The 19519-nt window shown below is 29.3% G+C and overlaps 8 protein-coding genes across 8 annotated transcripts, besides 4 other annotated features; 2 read left to right on the top strand and 6 right to left on the bottom strand.

The window, feature by feature from the left end:
* Positions 1-7204: part of a mobile genetic element that runs on past the window's edge.
* On the bottom strand, positions 590-853 carry TVAGG3_1008760 (uncharacterized protein; the record flags this gene model as incomplete). The annotated part of the gene is made up of 1 exon (XM_051254496.1): positions 590-853. The coding sequence occupies one exon, from the start codon at positions 851-853 to the stop codon at positions 590-592; it is 264 nt and encodes an 87-aa protein (XP_051080070.1).
* Positions 874-1305, bottom strand: TVAGG3_1008750 (uncharacterized protein; the record flags this gene model as incomplete). Its single annotated transcript, XM_051254495.1, has 1 exon — positions 874-1305. The coding sequence occupies one exon, from the start codon at positions 1303-1305 to the stop codon at positions 874-876; it is 432 nt and encodes a 143-aa protein (XP_051080069.1).
* On the bottom strand, positions 2768-3921 carry TVAGG3_1008740 (DNA/RNA polymerases family; the record flags this gene model as incomplete). The annotated part of the gene is made up of 1 exon (XM_051254494.1): positions 2768-3921. A coding segment is annotated over one exon (1154 nt), but the record flags the coding sequence as incomplete, so codon positions are not given.
* On the bottom strand, positions 6034-7140 carry TVAGG3_1008730 (uncharacterized protein; the record flags this gene model as incomplete). The annotated part of the gene is made up of 1 exon (XM_051254493.1): positions 6034-7140. The coding sequence occupies one exon, from the start codon at positions 7138-7140 to the stop codon at positions 6034-6036; it is 1107 nt and encodes a 368-aa protein (XP_051080067.1).
* A 674-nt stretch (positions 7205-7878) lies between the features above and the next one.
* Positions 7879-7916: a mobile genetic element.
* Positions 7917-8974: 1058 nt separating this feature from the next.
* Positions 8975-9166: a mobile genetic element.
* Positions 9167-9818: 652 nt separating this feature from the next.
* Positions 9819-14021, top strand: TVAGG3_1008690 (uncharacterized protein; the record flags this gene model as incomplete). The annotated part of the gene is made up of 1 exon (XM_001302318.1): positions 9837-13799. One exon carries the CDS (start codon positions 9837-9839, stop codon positions 13797-13799), a length of 3963 nt encoding a protein of 1320 aa, XP_001302319.1.
* Positions 14022-14233: 212 nt separating this feature from the next.
* Positions 14234-14746, bottom strand: TVAGG3_1008680 (exosomal core protein CSL4 family; the record flags this gene model as incomplete). The annotated part of the gene is made up of 1 exon (XM_001302317.1): positions 14317-14736. One exon carries the CDS (start codon positions 14734-14736, stop codon positions 14317-14319), a length of 420 nt encoding a protein of 139 aa, XP_001302318.1.
* Positions 14747-15242: 496 nt separating this feature from the next.
* Positions 15243-15324: a mobile genetic element.
* A 135-nt stretch (positions 15325-15459) lies between these two features.
* Positions 15460-16544, top strand: TVAGG3_1008660 (uncharacterized protein; the record flags this gene model as incomplete). The annotated part of the gene is made up of 1 exon (XM_001302316.2): positions 15473-16474. One exon carries the CDS (start codon positions 15473-15475, stop codon positions 16472-16474), a length of 1002 nt encoding a protein of 333 aa, XP_001302317.1.
* A 99-nt stretch (positions 16545-16643) lies between these two features.
* Positions 16644-19322, bottom strand: TVAGG3_1008650 (uncharacterized protein; the record flags this gene model as incomplete). The annotated part of the gene is made up of 1 exon (XM_001302315.2): positions 17014-19221. One exon carries the CDS (start codon positions 19219-19221, stop codon positions 17014-17016), a length of 2208 nt encoding a protein of 735 aa, XP_001302316.1.
* Between the last annotated feature and the right edge of the window lie 197 nt (positions 19323-19519).

Genomic DNA, 19519 nt, shown 5'->3' with positions numbered 1-19519 from the left:
TATCAGATACGAGGGAGAAAGGGTAAAGTTAGTTTGAGCGTTTATGACTACAAGCATAATGGAAAGTTTATACAAGCATACGATACAAACGGTAAACGTGTTTCATTAGCTTTGTCAAAACTTACAGGTATAAACTATGACAGTGATTTTGACCTATATGAAGAAGAAAGTGAGTCAGAAGATTATGAGCTGTTATGTGAAGCACAGCAATGGGAAGCGCTGCAATACTTTTGTAAGTGAGAACGTTTATTTTTACAGTAGTGAAGTCGTTTGTGAAAACATTAGTGAATTCGTTAGTGAAGTCGTTAGTGTTGTAAAATATACGTTAACTGTTTTGTAAAGTGTCAAATTCACATATAATGGGTAAGGAGGCGCGCAGTGCCGCCGTACCCTTGATATGTATACTAACTTTTTTATTTTTATCATAAATGAATACCCCACAAGCTCAAAATTTACCACGAATCATAACAAGGGAGGAAATGATAAAAATGATGCGAGAACTTGCTAAAAATAACAAACCACTAAAACTGAGAAAATGTGGTTATGCAATAATGATGGAAAGAGAGATGTTGTCAAAGAAAAATAAAAATTAAATTTGGATTGAGTTTAAAAATTCATCTTTATTAAATTCATCTCTTCCAATCAATTTATTTATTCTATTAAATTCTTTTATTTTTGCTTCACTCAGTTTAATGATTGAACGGTAAGTTTCTAATTTTTCGATTATTTCTTTATCGTTTTCAACCCCACCGCATTGTGGCTTCTTTTTGTAATAGCATATTTTTGATTTAATTCTGTTTAGTTTCTTTTTATATTCATCGTCTGGACTCTTGACTGCTTTGTTGTCACTCATTTCTTACGAAATAAAAAAAATTAAATATTATTTAAATATAATGGAGTAATAAAATAAATCGGAATTTCTATTAATTTATTGTCAACTTCAACTAATGCATTGCCGTTAATATATCTAACAAATTCAGCTATTGTGTCAAATCTTCGTCTTCTTTTTGTCATTGATTTATCAGTTTTTCCATAATCGAGATGAATTAAAACTTTATTTCCTTGTTTAAAATTCATGAGCCCCGAATTAATTTGTTCACGTTTAACATCATTTAACTTTTCCATTTGCTTTCTAATATATTCCCATTCTTTTGAAATATCATTTTTCATTTCCACTGGTTTCATGTTTATAGTTCTATGCCATGTATTATTGTAATAATATACTAACTGCTGTATGATGGAGTCATGATTTCCATCCCAGTATATCTGACCGTTAACCCCTAACGCATCTCTAAGAGTTCTCATTACCGCATCAACTATTTTATTATGAAACGTATATGGAGAGGATGAAAAGAAAAAATTAATTTGTGGGAAATAATGAGCCATAGTTGCCTGAAATCCTTTATCACCATCACCCCTGATATTATCTACTCTTTCATGATCTAGTAAGTATTGAATAGCTCTTCTTGTTTCCTGTTCTGTTTTCCCTTTCACCGGAATGCAATATAAATATCTAGTGTTAATGTTAATGGCAAATAAATAAGTAACGTTTCCTTTTGAATATTCCAGATGATCGATTTCGTATGAATATGGATATGGTGCAAATGAAGGGCGACTAAATTTTTCCTTTAACGGTTGAATTTTTGGGTCAGTTGGTTTATTTAATATCTTGAAATCCTTTTTAAAATCTTTTTGCTTCTTTAATGTTTGAAATGGATATAATAAAGTGAATGATGAAGGATTAACTGAAGGAGGAGGCGGTACTGTCGTTGGAGGTTTTGGTGTTGCAAGTGGTTTAATTTTATCTGCTTTGATTTTGGAATTCATTCCTCCTTTCATTAATTCTGGATGTATTCTATTCATTTGTTTTAAATATGCTGTATATAAAGGTTTGATATACTTTCCCGCTTCGAGTTTATGTTGAAGGATGAATTCCAAAAGTTGATCTTCATTTAAAAGTCGGGCTGAATATGGTTTAACTAATGAATCATAAATTAAAGCTTGTGCTTCATTTATGGTCTGAAGAACCTGGGTGTTTTGCACCTTTTGTTTTTGTTCCTTTGTTTTTTGCGGCTCATGATTATATAATTTATATAATTCATCAATATCTTCTTCTGTTAATACTTTATTTTTGAAATCTTTCAACTGTTTAAGTTGTGATTTAGTTTTTCCCTTTGTATATTCATTATTTTTAATTTTGTCTTTAATTTCAGAAATTATTCTATCATGATATTTCAAAATTTCATTTTTATAATATGGATAATAATATTCCATATCATCACCCGTTATAGTGTTATCATATTTTTGGAGATATGATTTTAAATCGTAATAACTAAGAAAATTTTGATTAAGTACTAAATCATCAATTAAAATTTTTAAATCTACGTTATCCATTTATATAAAAATAAAATCAATGTTTTAAGGGTGCCCACCTCTTTGAATCATAGTATCAAAACCATCATTAACGGTTCCTTTTGTCTCTTCTGTGGCATTTTATTAAAAATGAAATTTTAAATTGTATTAAATAAATGGCATACAACATCCATTTTCACAATATACGGCCTTAGTGTGTGCTCCTGTTAATGCAGTCTTACCGATTGTTAAGCGAGTCATTGACCCGTTTTTAAGTTGTAAATTAATATTCTGACCATCAAATATCACTTTATCATTTATTATATCCAAATATTTTTTAGGTGTTAATTGCTTATTTTGTCGTAAACTAACACCCTTCATTTTTTGTGCAATCTTTTTAAAATCACTTCCATCAATTGAACCGTTGAATGATGTATAACACTTAGGACATAAAGCAACCATGTTATCACCTTGTTTCTCAATTGCTAAACCCAATAACTTCTTCTCATGTGCTTTTTCTTCAGCTTTATTCTTTAATTTAGGTTTAAATTTCTCATCAAAACAGAAGAAATCAAAAGGTGCGAATTTGAAAATGTTTTTATCATAAAATTGTTTATCGGTAACAATTGCTTGAAATGCTTGAGTGTTAGGAAGACTTGGGTCGCCAGCGATTGCCCAATAAGATGAATCAATATCACCTTCAATGAAATGAAAACGATTAACATCCATGCATTTATACATAAAATCATAAATGAAAACTAAATACCAGTATTTTGCGTTATCTAAAGTGAAGAATGCCTCTTGTAAACATGTATCACATCTATAAAATCTATCTTTAAGCATCACTTGATATGTATCTTCACCTATTTCTCTTATGTTTTTAAACTTATTTGACATACATGCAACGCGTGCCTTCTGTGCATTCATTATTTTAGTCTTTGCGTAATTTTGTGTATTCATTGCATCGTAACCATATGATCCATTAAGCGAAATCTTACAAAATAAACTTTTTCCTTTATTTTCTTCTAATTCAGCCTTTTGTCTTTCGTTCATAAATTTGTTCGCAAATTCATTAAAACAAGTGTTTTTAGTAAATGTTAAAATTGATTGAATATCATCGATGATAAAATGAAATCTGTCTATTAGATACCATAGATAATAAGAAGAAAATGGTTGATATTGGTTGTGTGTTGATGCTAACTGAGTTAATTTCCTCTGTTTCTGGTCAACTGGTAGATTGTTTGATTTCATGTAATCATACATAAAACTGCCAATTGTTTTTTCATCTGTGATAATATCTAAGTTTCTTATTATTGGTAAAAAGTTTATGTAATCATTAATGAATTTTTCATCAATGTGACCCTTTACTTCAGCCACAAATAAAGTATTTTTCTTCTTAATTATTCCCAGTGCTTTTGCTTTCTTTGTTGCTGTATCACAAATGATAACACCATTCAATCTTCCCGGCATATACATTTTATGGTCAGTATATTGAATGAAATCATGAGGATTAGATGAAAATGATGAAGGATATAATGAATTAAAGTCAACACCGACGAAATGAGTCATAATGTTGGAAGTGTCCTCATTTGATACAGTTTTAGTTTCTGGACTATATGAAAGTTTATTAATGTGCGTGATTCCTTTAAGATTAACACGATGTTGAACATTTGATAAACCACCAGTAATTCCATTACGGAGAATGTGATAAGCTTCAACTGAATCTAAAGTCATTGGTAAATTATTTTTTAATGCATAATTTCTTAAATTGATTCTTAAACGTTGAACATCTTCATCTTTATTCGATTTTACGACATTGCAATAACAACACATTAACTGACAATTTTCTTTGGTATGTGGTTTTTCATTATCGATTCTATCCAATGTTGGTTTATTTGCATATGTAAACGCTTTACCACACATTTTGCATTTAGATGAAAGGATTAAATCGTGATAGTATTGAAAATCATCCATTGAAACATTATTTTTAGTATCCCTTTCTGCTTTTTCATCTTGTTTCTTATATGATTCAATTTTATATTTCCAATACTTTTTCGTTAATTCAAAACTTGATTCTATCTCTTCCTCAGGATATTTTTCATTAGGATTAAAGTCTTTATATGCTAAAGCGTAACGAATCATTGAAGCATTCGATGATAAAGAAAGATTATGAAGCATATCAATTTTATAAACAAATGTTTCTTCAATAATTTTATCGATTGGGTCAATCATAATTTCAACATCTTTATTGCAATAATGAATAAATATTCTAATCTATTCGTAAAGTTTTTAGCATCATTGAGATATATTTGATAATCACTATCTGATATAGTTTCTTGAGTTAATGCTGAATAAAATGAATCTTTCGTGAATGGTTCCTCTTTATATAATTCTTCTTCGTAATTTTCCCATGTGATGAATTGATAAGGGAAAAGGATTTAACACGTGATTTATTGTTTCCGAAATCTTGAGTGAATTGGTCTAATGTTCCACCCGCTATATAATTTCTGATGTCAATAAATCTCAATTCATATGGAACGTTTGTTTTCTTTACAATGATTTGCTTAAATTGTGAAGATGAACCCAGCATTGATTTTATTTTCCATTTTGCAGTGTTTAAATCACGAAGAATTAAATTTAAATCAAACTTTCCCGAATTAAAACCTATGATATTCACTTTATTGAATTCCTCATCTAGAAGTTCTTTAAATGCTTCCTTCTGTTTTCATTTAATGTATGAGACAAAGTCCCCGCCGTTTGGTCCGTTTGCGACTTCAATAATTCTTCATATTGTTCAATATTTGATTTAGCAACTAATGAACAGGTTGAAAATAAAAACTCAATCCAATCAGAAATAAAAGAATCACTCGAAGTTAAGCAAAAATTCCTCGTATACGTTTTATCATTTAATTTAACCGTTGATGATACCATGAATGGTTTTAAGTAAGCGTTCAAAGTTGCACACTCAGAAAGTTGTAATTCTTCTTTAGTCTCTAATGTTTCGAAGTCAAAAGTAATATAATATCTTGTCGGTTTATAATATTTCTGCAAATTGTGAGCTAATAACCACTGATATATCTTCTGTTTCGTAATATGTGGTGCATATGGTTGCTGTGTCTTTTGCAACTGAACGTCTTGAATTAATCTCCCATTATTTTCTTTACATTTCTCACAATGCTTTAAAAATCTTCTTTGGTTTTTCCTTTCTGGATCATCACGGATAGAATAAACTTCTTCTTTACAATATGGGCAAACTCTATAGCCGGTGAGTGCTTCAACGTCTGTTATTCTGTCAGCGTGAAGTTTTCCACATGGACTCTGTGTTAATAAAATATTTATTGTTTCAAATTCTGGATCTATCATTATTGAATCCACTAATGGAAAGTCTACCTTATTTATGTCCACGTCTTCTGGTTGAGGATCACAATAATAGAAATCAATATTAACATTTAACATTCTCGCTAATCTCTCACTTTCTGATGAAATGTCAAACCATTCATATGCATCTATTGCTTCATTTAAATAGCTTCTACGAGTTTTAGGATTAACACCATCAGGAATGTTATAGAAGCGTTTAAATAACCTTCTACCTTCTGCTCTAATTTGATTATCATTCATTTTAGCTGTTCCGTTTTTGTTCATTTATGTAAGAATAAAAAATTAAAAAATAAAGTTTATTTTTTAAAGTCCATAAAATGAATTAAGAACACATAAATTTTTATCATCTGCGACGTGACGAATACATTTTAATTTACTCAAGAATGCGTACCCTGATACATTAAATCTAATTCCTGTCTTATTTAATTTCACAACTTTGAAAAGGAATGTATGAATAGCTATAAAATGATGAGAAGATGTTTTATGGGTTGCTTCCATTTTTTCTGAAATAAATGAATAAATATAATGTTTATAAGTTTTCATATCTTTTATGTTCTTAATAACGAATGGTATAGACCTTTCCACTTCGTCTTCCTTCGGTGCTGTTCTTTCATATGAAACATTATTGGTATCTTCAATAATGAAACCACAATCACACAAAATTTTATATGTTCCAATGGTTTCTTTTGATATTTTATCTAATAAATCAAAAACTTTATCAACACCTGTGCATTTATTTAAATAATAATTTGTGTAAATATCATGATCTTCTTTCTTAATCGTATTAGTTGCATATGTCACGTTTTTAAGAGCTTTTTTGAATTTCTCAGAATCGAGAGGGGGTGAAAATAAGATACAAGGGTATTCTTCATTATCAATAAATTGTAACTTATGTTTACGAATAAATTTAGTACCTTCTTCTGAAAGTGTTTCATCTATTTTGCCATCTAATAAATTTTGTGTTGATTCTGAGACATAATTTTTATATCTTTCTTCATGAGATTTCTGAACTTCTGATTCTGAAGCTGGGATATTCATCAAACCCTCTACTTCATTTTCATTATATTTTTCAACTTCTCTTAATTCCTTAATTTTTTCATCTATTTCATCTCTTATTTTTTTCAGTCTTTCAATTTCATTGTATTCATCATCTTTAATCCGTTCTTCATAATATTCAGGGAAAACATCAGGTTCTTTAGATTTTTCTTCTTCAGATGTGGGATATAAGAAATTTATAACATCATCTTTATTCATTTTTCCATCATAATCTAAATCATTTAATAACTCGGCAAATTTTTGACAATTTCTTAAATAATATTTACTAACTTCATAACACATCTCATCTAATATATCCTTTATTTCCTCGTTTGTGAATCCTAATTTTTTAACGTCGTTAGTTTTGACGCTCATTTCATACGAATTAAAAATAAATTATTCAAAAATGTAAGACATAATTTTTAAAGTTTATTTTCCATTCATGAGGTCTTTGATTATGACTCCATTGATTCCATGAAATTAAATATTCTTTATATGGCATTCCAAACGGGAACCGCGGTTGGTTACCATGGATTTCCGTCACCGGTCACATTTTAAAGATTTTTAAAGCCTTATAAAAATATGCTTTGTAAATCATTTTTTGTAAATCGGCAAAAATTTGGTAATTTTCTTCAACTAATAAATCTGCGAATAGCATTTATAATACAAGAACAATCTTTTAAAATGCGTTTGATTCATTTTTGTATAATTTTCATATAGGCACATATATTCTTCCGGGACTTTCCGTGATTTTACCGTAAAATCATTAGTTTACACCAATTTTTCCGTATTTTGAATAGTTTACTGCACTTTTTCCGTAAAATTGAGTTACGGGAATCCGCAAAATTTCCGGACCTCATTTTTCATAGAATATAATAATAATATTTGATAAAAAGATATATTATTTATTTTTTTGATTTTTGAATTACGGAAAAAGTGAATTGATAACTTGATTTTTTTATATGGTTAATTTTTCAAATGATATTATGAAGATCTAAAATATTAAAAGTAAAAAAATTGAATTACGGAAAAAGTGAGGTCAAAAGTGAAATAAATTTGCAGAACAATTTTCATTGAAATAAGCTTTATTTTTCATTATTAATAACAATGCTGTAATAAACAGAAATTCATCAAAAGTTGACAGCTCTCAATTTTTTGACATTTGTAAATTCTAAATTGAATGAGAAAAATGAAATAATACTAAGCATAATACAATATTCTAGATTTAATTATAATTAGGAAAAAGTTAGTTTTGAGAGTTACTTTTCATAGCATATAGAATGAAATCTTCTGAAAAAATATATCATATAAACTCATATTATTTTCTAATATATAACTATTTTATATAAAAATCAAATTCAATGATCTTAAAAGCGAAGGATAAACCTCAAAATTTACGAATATAATGAGTGGGAATATAATGCTTATCTATCATAAAACCATATGAAATATCAATTTTTGCTTTACGCCTAATTTTTGACGACAATTAGCAAAAAATGTTAAATGTTAACACTCAGTCCATTTGAATATGAAAAATAAAATTGACTTTGATTAAATGTTTTTATTTATCATGCAATTCTTCTTGCGACCAAAGATTTGAATAAAAGTTCAAAAAATAAGATAGCTTAAAAAATAATATACGGTAGTGTTTACTAATAGATGAATAGTATATAAATTCTATTAAAATGGATTTGATCCAAAAAAATATATAAAATTTGATCATAAATAAAATCGTTTTAAATTACTTCTTCATTTAAATTATAACAATTATTTTTGGTTTTATAGTTTTTAAAGCTCATGTGGTTTTTTTAACCACAGAATACTTATGTGCTGTAGCAAGCTTGCAATCCAAAGCTCACGTTAGACAACAAGAGTCATGAAGTCTCATACTAAGGGATATCCAACATATATTTTAATAATCTAATGTTTGTGACAAATATTCAACATAAAATTAAGTTTTCGTTTCGTTACAAGGCATTCATACTTTGGAGATATCATATTTAATGTACAGAAAAGTTAATATTAAACAATACATGCTAAAGAATTAATAAATAAGATAATAAAATAAATTTATACGTAATTACTTTCATTTAATATGCTTTATGCTGTATAATATTGATTAAGAGGCATTAAAAGGTTCCATAGTCTGCTTTTATAGGCAAGATTTTTGATAAAAATTTTAAATTTTGAAAAATGATGAGAAAAGGAAAAAAGGTAAATGAGAGCAAGAGGAGGGAAAAAAAGAAAAAGAAAAGGAAGGGAAGGGAAAAATAAAAGAAAGAAGGACATATAAAAATTTAGATGCGCATTCTTAATGCCGAGGCGGCTTGCCGCCGAGGCGCGATTTTTTTAGGCCTCTACGGTAACCCGGCAATGTTTTTTTAAATCTTGTACAGCCCTAATTCTTTATCATTATATTTATACCTCATTAGCTTATTTTGGCTTTCATATTCATTTAATAATTCACAATCTTCATTTTTAAATTGAAGTTTAACCCATTCAGGATTTAAACAATGTTTAATTAATCGCGGAATATCTGACATCATCTATATATAACTTCTTTTATAAAAGATAAAAAATAAATTATTTTAAAATTAATGTTAATTTTTTAAAATGCGTTTAGTATATAAATATATTTTAATGCATCGTCTATATATAGATGTAACAAAAAAAGTCACACAACCCTTCCTATCCTACTACTATTTAATTTATTCTTTTATCTTTCATTTGCCTAACCATAATAAGTTCATGCATCTTAGCAAAAGAAATCCTCCAGTATAAAAGCTTATAAATGTTGAAAAAAAGATATTTCTTGATATTATTATTCATTCCAGTTTAATGGCAGATGGCATATTCATTTTTCAGGATGGTGTGATCATTCCTCAACTTATAGCTTAAGTCTTCAGAGATGAATTTTCCAAAGAAGATTCCTTGCAACTGGGATTCTCCGAGTAGGATAATTTACTTCAATGAATGATGAAGATCTCATGCTATCATCCAAAATCTTCTTTTGTTATCACTTCATCCTATCTTATTTTGACAAAATTACATAAAAAAAATCGAAAAATTCAATGTCACAAGTTGCTGCACAAGCTGCAATTAAAACATTATTCGATTTATACTGGAAAGCCAAGCCAGAGTCAAAGCAATTAATTCTTGAAAGATTAGCCAACTCTGGCAATCATTCTCTGATTATAGGATATTTATCTAACCAATGGAAAGATATATCCGCTGATGCATCCCAAATTCCACAAGGATTAAACTTTCTCTCACAATATACCATATGCATTAAAGACAAAATGACACCTCAACTCGCTCAAATGATTTTTGCAATTTATTTAAACATCGTAAAGCAAAACCCTATTCCTATTTCGTATGATAATTATTCGAAGTTCCTTTCTATAATACTGGCAGTTCTCAAAGCAAAGAATCAACAAGTGATAATGAATCAATTAAGCCAATTGGATTGGTTATCAGAGATGTTTCCGATGGCACATTGCGCATTGTTCTTCCAGGAAGACGCTACACAGTATGTTAAAGAGTTTTTGGCTTTATTAAACAAAGCAACTTCAACAACTGCTTTAAGCACTTGGAATGAGACACTTTGCGTATTATTGAGGGCTAAAATAAGCTCCGGATACGATAAACTTGTTATTTTTTCATCTGTTGATATGACTCTCGCGTTAAATGGCTCATTAGAGTCAAAAATAGACGTTTTGCTCGCATCATACAGATATTTCAATATACAAGAAATTTCTCAGATCATGAAGATACATTTTGAATTCATTTTACAAAAAGTTACGCTTAAAATTCCATTAACTGTAATTTCGAAATTAATTTCATTAGCAATATTATATTTCGATAACTGTGATAACAAAGACTTATTAATCAGCCTCGTTTTTAGACATCTTTTCGTATTTTTACAAGAAAATAATTCTCAAGTCGAAATTTTCGCAAAATTCTGCCAAAAACTATCCGAAACACAAATAAATACAATATTTAAAGCATTTGCCAACAAATTAGAGTATACAGTCCCTTTATTATACATCGCATCGAATTTTCCAACTCAAGAAACGTTTTCCATACTAATTTCTGATGTTCCGAACTCTATGAGAGACATACAATACAAGTACTTCAAGAACTACGTAATGAGTGACAAATTCAACAAAAATCAGACAATTTATTTATTTTCATTACTTAATTCACAAGATTTCGACATAATTGAGAAGGTTTTGGCCAACGACAAGGTCCTATTCATGGTAAACATGGTCAGATACCTTCAAAACAACACAGATCGCGATAAAATTTTCCAAATAATCAGAATTTTACAAAAATACGAAACATTTCCAATAATTCAAATAGATGAAATCATTGATTGCGTTGCCTCATTGATTTCCGCTTATTTCATGCATGGAATTGAAGAAAATGAAATTACAATTTTATTTAACTACTTTGACCACTGCAGGAAGGGTATTAAAGGCGATTTTATCATTCCTAAGAACGAGAAACAGACGTATCCCACGTATGTCAAGGATTTCTTCAGTAGCCGTAAAGATTGGAAAAATATTGTACACGATCGTTCGTTATCCCGCATCAGGAAGGCTGAAAAGAGCATGGCAGTTACAATGATAGCCCTTGCCGATGAAGATACCGCGTTTCTTCAAGGCGTTGCGTTCACAAAAGACGATATGAAGTTATTAGCTGCATATTTTACGGCCGCCAGTACTAATTTCGGTGATGCCGTTCTCCAGTATATCGAAAAGAACGTAGTAAAGCAGTCTGGACTCCTTGGAGGCATATTTACCGCGAAAATTGTTGACAAAGAGATCTTACGAGTCGCTTTATACACTTTTAAGTCGATTTGCAGCTTCATTGCCGTTACTGATTCTCTCCTGAATATTCTCTTAATGCTTTTTAATGAGAATTTCCAAAATCCATTGGACGTGTCACTTTTGTTAAAAATTACCAAAATAATTTTTGACAGATTTTCAAAGAGGATCGACAACACAACATTGATAGATAAGTTGTGTGACATGTGCGAAAAAGTTGACTCCGTTTCATTTGAACAAACAATGATTTCTCTCTTGAAATCGAATAATGATTTGTCTCAAAAGGGAGCAGAGAAGGTTTGCAAGTCATGGATAACAGTTCTAATAAATCCACAAACACCTCTCATAGAAAAATCCGATTTCGAAAAGGAATTTCTTGAGAAAAATTATTACCAAATAACAAATAAAATTTTTGTCGAAAATTTGACAAAAATTTTATCGGAAAAGTGCCACAACGATAACATTTTTATGTCATTCAAGCGGTATTTAGAGATTGACAACGCTTCCATTCGCAAGTACCTTTATATTTTCATTGGAAACCTTCTTCAAAGTTCGAAAATCATTTCTAAATTCGCACAAGAAAACGTCAGACAAATAACAAATGTTACATCGTATTTGCCTGATAACATGGATACAAACGACGCATACGAGAAATCCCTGCCATTCTTTAACGAACTCATTGTAAGATTGGCTTTTAATTTTGAAGAATTGTTCGAAATTTCTGAGAATCTTCTCAAAATTTGTGACAAACCGTTTTATGAATTATCATTGTTTTATTTCAGTTTGGCGAAGCATTCCGGGAAATATTTATTAGTTAACCAAGGCAATTTGTTAATGAAATACCTTTCTTTGACATCGAATTCGAATTCTGTCATTGAAAAATACAATGAACAAATTATTTTGAATTTATTTGACAGTTATCCGAAATTGTTGATGAACTTGTTGTTGTTTAATGGCCAACACAAACCAACTGAAGCAATGTACGACTTACTCACGAAAATCAGGAGTTTTCCAACAACATTTTTCGATATTTCGACAAATTTGATTGAAACTGAGACATTAAACATGAATTTTGTCTTCAGGCTGTCGAAATTCTTCTTCTTCGCTTTGAATTCCAGACAAATAACTGTTGATTACAGATGTTACGAAGTTTTTCTTTTGATTTTGACTTTGTCAAATTTGTTTTCAAATGATGAGAACTTTGAAACTGTTTTAGAACAGACACAAGTAATTAACAGCATCTCAAACATTTTGTTGAAGACAGAGATGACCATGAAAACTGGTGAAAGCGGTTATCTTCAAACCGTCGGATTATTTACCAAAAATTGTTACAAAAATTTACAAAATTCAAATGACCAATTAAAACTTTTACAAAGTATTGCGAAATACTCAAAGTCTGCAACACTTTTCTTTATGAATACTTGTTTCGTTGTTTGGTCTTTCGCTATATTTAATGATAACAAACTCTTGGAAAATGTTTCTATTGTTCTTTCCGACAAAAGATTGACAAAAACAAATCATTGCAATTTGTTGAAAGTTTTGTGTTCAAAAGTGACAAACGATACGTTCAAAAACGTGACACAAAATGTAATTAAATCATTTTACAACAGTTTTGTTATTTGTTCAACAATTATTGATAAGAAGAATTCTGATTTTCTTTCGAAAGGATTCATTTTAATTTATAATAATTTGGACAACGATTTGTTCAAACAAGAAAAGAATAATATCTTAGAAATTGTTAGGAAACTGATTGTTTTTTCGGATTCAAAGATATATGAGAAAGAAGATTTCTTAGTTTTCTTGCAGAAGTTCATTAAATTGAGTGAGATGCAGATTCCTGTTTGTTTCCCTGATATTTTCTTTGAAATGACAAAAATTTTGTTGCAAACGAAAGATTTGAAGTTGTTTAAGATATGCTATGGAAATGATATTGATGTTAAGAAGATATACAAGGATACTGCAGCTCTCGTTGGACAGAAATATGTTCAGATAGCTCAGATTGCTATAAATACTTTTAACAGTAATAATAAATTAAATATAGAGGATTTGACAATTTTAAATTACATTGTTTCTCCTCTTTCCAGCCTCGAATGCGATAGATTAGATGTCTTAGATCAGTTTGCAAAGATTCTTAAGAATGCAGCATTGACAGGAAATGATGATCTAGCTGTTCTTGCTATAAATATGCTCGCAGATTTAGTTTAAATTCTGATTTTATTTATATTAAATATTACGTGTTTAAAAAAATTGTCAACATATTTCCTTTTTATTTTAGAATATCTTGCACCTGAATGACATAGTCTTCAAGTTATGAATGCGGAGGATTGTCTCATTATACGAGACATTGACAGCATAAAAATGCATATTATCTATTACACCTTAAATCATATCGTTTATTTCATCTTATTCCTGCATTTTCAAATTTTTTTACCAAATTTTAAATACATATCCATCAAAACCATTCATAGCATACTCTAATTTAATGATTTCAAGAAAATATGTTATTCTTGCAAATACAAAGCCCTCAACTTTAAAACTCATTGATTAGAGCATAAAATATTTATATTTATAGTTATTGTCATAAATAGAAAAAGATTTTAAATATGAAACAAGTTTATTCATCTATTTCTTTAAAAAAACAAGGTATAAGAAAATTAATAATTAATATCGAGAAGTATAATTCTCGAAAAGGAGAGGTGAAGTCTTCTAGATAATTTTGTACTTATTCCTGAACTTCCTCAATTTTAACAACTCCGAGTCCATCTTTTGCTGTAGAAAGTTGAGCTAAGAAGCCTGATCTACCAAGAGCAACAACTTGGGCTTTAACCAAATCTCCAGGCTTAGCAAAATCAGATGCGATAACGTTATCTACATCATGCTCTTGAATATCAACTGATCTTAGCTCAGCCAATAATGGAGATTGTAAAGGCTCGTCGTTACATGAGAGTAAAACTAAGTGTAATTCTTTTCTTTTAGCTCTGATAACACGAGCAATAACAATATCGTCAATCTTTGGAATAATTGCTCCGCGAATGGGAATAAATTCGTCGTTATCCATTTTTCCCCAAAGAGTGGTAAATTTGGAGCAATCATCACGCTTTGAGTTTAAAGGAAGGGTATCACCCGGTAACAAAATAGTCATATGATTTGTTTACGTAAACTTTTCTAAAAATTGTAAATTTCAATCTAATTGTTTAGAGTAAACACTTAGAGTGTCCAGAAAAAACGGTTGGCGGCAAGAAAAAGCAGTTGGTAAGCACAAAAGAGCCAGAATTAGGGCAAAAAAGTTATGTATTCATATAGTTATGGTATTCATATTATATATTTAATTTTAGATTCCATAAAAATGATACTCAGCTGGAAATACGAAAATTTTTTGTCAGATTTTTTACAACAAAAAAATCTATTTTTAAACGTAAGCGAAAAGCTTTCAAATAATCTCTTGATATATTCTACATATATATTATATATACATCATATTTATATTATTAATTTCCCATAAAACTGCGTGCCAACTGTTTTTTCCAGTGCCAAGGGGTTTTTCCAGACCCTCTACAAGTAATTATACAGAGGCATCTTTTCCAACCACTTCTACTGATTAATCTTCGATCAGTGGAAGTGATTGAAAAAGAAACGTCTCTGCATCAGAGAAGGACTCCGCTGATCTTCTGATCAGCAGAGGCCAGAGTGGAAATGGCCTCTGCTGATGCAGATTCAGGAGCCCTGAAGCAAATGTGCACTCAGACCGGAAACTTTATTCGCAATGTAACATCGCGGAACAAAAGTGAAAGCTTTTTCCAATCTGAGTACACATATGCAGGGTGCCAAGTCAAGATAACTTTCACAAATTTTATAGTATTGAATTTCATTTTGTAACAATGACTGAAGAATTTCTGGAAGAAGAGAGTGACTCTTTATTAGAAGATCTTTATCATGCTGATGAAGAAGTATTTGATATGGATGAAGAAATAGAAGATACCAAAACACAAATTGATGAATTAATGAAAATTTATTCTTCATTAAAAACTCATATTAACGAAATTCACATTGATCATATCGCCAAAATAACAGATCTTAAGAATGAAGTCGAAGAAACAAGATATCAACTTCAAGATCAGCTTTCGCAACAAATTGAAAATCAAAATGCCGAAATAGAGCAAATGCAGAGAGATCACTCTCAAGAAATAGAAGCGATGGAAGCAGAACTTCGATCTGTTCAAGACATACCATATGTTTATTTAGAAAAAGAAGTTGAAGAATTCAATAAACTAAATTCATTAATAGGCCAACAACAAGAAATGCATAAAACGCATATGACAACACTCAGACAGTCGAATACAATCAAAACTAACGATAAAAATTACAAAAATCAACATGATTTTTTATTAGTCGAAATCGAAAACCTTCAAGATGCAATTGCACGTACGAGAGATAATAGAAATGAAGTGCTACGTGGTTTAGAACAAAATAGCCTAAATTCACAACGACAACACGAAATTACAATGAATCGCCTTAAAAACGAAATAAACAAGCGAGATAAATGCATGGAAGAACATAAAAAGTCAATAGAAAAACTTATCGATAGAGAAAAGAAGTATGCACAACAAGAAATTAGTCATTTAGAAAATAATATTAAACATATGAATGAAATCAAGAAAAAACTTATCAAAAACTGCACAAAACAAGTATCTACAGTTCTACAAAACATATACAAGGCAGAGAGATCTCTAGAAAAAGCAGATTCAGCGAATAATCAATTATTAACTCCAGAGATTTCAGAATTTGATTTGGATAAACTTCGACAAGAAAAAACTGATTTAGAGACTGAATTAGCAAGAATTAAAGAGCTAAACAAACAAGTTTATAACGCAATTGTTTAGTTCAATGAATGTTATTTACTTTTATTGTTAGATATATATAATAAACATATAAATATTGCTATTCTCAAACTTCATATTTTCTCTGATATAAAATATAGTTTTTCATGGGGAAAAATCTTACAGGACATTCTAATTAAGGATACAGTTACAGCTACCCGAATTCAATTCAATATTTTTCACAAATTTCATTGAAAATTAGACATAAAAACATTAAGAATGCATAATTAACATAAAAAAGTTTAAACATAGCATCTCTCATGTGGATAATTTACAATTCCTAAACTGTGAGAAAATACCATTAATACCTTTAGATCTCATAGTTAAAAAAATGTTAGACATCTGGGAAGATAATTATCCGAGATCATATCAGTCGCAGCTTAAAAATGGAATGAAATCAATAGCTTTTTCAAGTTCTCACTATATAAGATTCGTGTCTCAAACTTTTTGTGATTTCTTTTCTCACGACTTCAAAATATGGATATCCAGAGGATTATGTTAGAAAACAAGATGTTGTTCATTTGAATAAAATAAAAATAGTTTTATTTAGTAAGATATTCCCAGAAAAGATGTGTAGAAGGATAACGTAAAGATTTGAGACTTAAAAGATTTTTGGAAACATGATGAATGTGACATGATACCATAAGAGTTTTAGGAATTCCTGAAGAAACAATCATTTGAATATATTCAGTGGATGTGTTCTCAATAATAAGAGGACATCGAATGGATTTGCACTCATGGAATGCATCAATCTCAACATCTGAAACTGAAAGTGGGAAATTGATGTATTTGAGATTAAGACATTTGTTGAATGAATGATCTTCAATAACAGAAACACTATCTGATTCAATATTGATTTTCTCAATGTTGTTACTCGAATTGAATGAATAACTACAGATAACACTGCAGTTAATGTTGAGTTCTTTGTCTTTTGATTCACTCAAATGAAAAATAAGTTCCCATTTAGTATTGTTTTTGTAGTATAAAGTATTATCAATACATCTGTATTTATCTGATGAAAAATTACTGATATTTGTAAGAGATTTGCATTCTGAAATAGAATTAATTGAAAAAGTATCAAGTAAATTTGTTTCATTGAATATAATTGATTTTAGTTTCTCACAATAAAGAAATGAATAGTCTAAAATATATTGAATAGATCGTGGAATATTAATACTTTTTAATGAAGAACAACTCTCAAATGATTTAATTCCAATCGATTTTGATCCTTCTCGAATTATAACTTCTTCTAAATTAGTACATCCACAAAAACAATTATCTGGAATATTTGTAATATTAATAACTTTCTTTAATCTAATGCAATTCTCAAATGCGTTACTCATAACATTCAAATTTGGTGATGAAAATGTAACAGATTCTAAATTAATGCAATCTTTAAATGATGACATTCCTAAAGTTCGTAAATGTGGAAACGAATAATTAAATGATCTTATTTTTGAACAATTTCTAAATGCATCATTTTCTATATAAGCGATTTGAGAATCTTCTGTGAAATAAATATTTGTAATTGTAGAATTTTCAAATGCTTTTACTTTGATTTTTGTAACAGATTTAGGAATTGTAATACGATATGAATTATATGCCCAATATTCATAAATCATGGTTTGCCAAGAATCCATAATCAAACAACTTGGTGTAATAATAAGATCTGGTTCATTAAGATATGAAATTGAAACTTTTGTATTCCTTTGAATTGAATCACGGGAGAATAGGATTACAAATGAATCAGAATTAAAAAGAGTTTTGTAAGTGAATAACAATTTGACCGAGTACATAGGTGTTGAAACAAAATTAGAACCTGTAACACTCATTGGTGAATTAGGGAATATAATTAGTTTAAGGTTATAAGATGAACCAAATACATCATCGCCAATGTAATCTAATGGACCTAAAAAAGTAACATTTATCAAACTAGTGCAATCATAGAAAGCAGCATTTTCAATCCTTTTCACATTTGCTGGGATTGTAATTGTTTTGATAGATGATTCATAAAAGCAATGCGCTCCAATAGTTGTTACTGAATTTGGAATTTCATATCCTGGTTTGTTACAAATAAAAAACAAAATACTTTCATTTTTTGAATAAATGGCATAGTCTTTAACTATTAAGTAGTTATTATTAGGATGAACTGTAAATTTTATTATTTTTTTATCTGAAAATGCTATTCCATCAACTTTAGAAACTTTTTCTGGAATTTGAAACGAAATAATTGCAGTATCAGTAAATGCATTCCATTCTAATGAAGTTAAATTTGATCCTTCCTTAAAAGTAACTTTTTGTAGATCATAACACCAATTAAATGCACATTTACCTATTATTTTAACAGAAGCTGGAATGATAATACTGGTCAGTTGAACATTACAAAAAAATGCATAGTCTCTTATTTCAAGGAGTCCTTCTGGTAAAAGTATCTGGGTGACTAGAAAGCAGCCATTAAATGCATAATTAGATATTTGTGTAAGTTTAGTGCAGAATAAGAGATTTATAGTGGCAAGTTTTGAACAGCTTTCAAAACTTTGAAATCCAATTGTTGTTAAGTTAGGATTTTCTTGAAATGAAAAGGAAGTTAAAGTTTTGAGTTGGTAAAAGCATTTATCTTGGATGATCTCACATGCGGATGATATTCTGAGATTAGGTGATGTATCGTTAACTTTTGTAAGGATTTTTCCGTCACTTGAATAACAACTTTTGTCAATATCTTTGTAAAAAAGTACTAAAAACATAATCATAATGAATTACTCAGGTATGCCTTTTTCTTACGTCTTTGTTTATGATAGAAATTTGATACTAAAATAGAAATCAACATCATCAACGAAATAGGAATTTCACAAAAAAAAATTCTCTCACTTTTTATTGAAATGTTCATTTGATATTATTTCGTGAATAAGATTTAAGGACAAAAAAATTTACAAAATTTTAACTTATTGATAAAAGCATTGTAAATTTATATGCTAAATATAACATTGATTTTGAAGATCACACATACATCATCTTTTTTTTTGGAATCTTCTGCTTAATGATCAATCG

The sequence above is a fragment of the Trichomonas vaginalis genome, chromosome I (assembly GCF_026262505.1).
Source record: "Trichomonas vaginalis G3 chromosome I, whole genome shotgun sequence".
Lineage (NCBI taxonomy): Eukaryota > Parabasalia > Trichomonadida > Trichomonadidae > Trichomonas > Trichomonas vaginalis.
The sequence above is the reverse complement of the archived record's forward strand: the minus strand, read 5'-3'. Positions and strand labels throughout refer to the sequence as shown.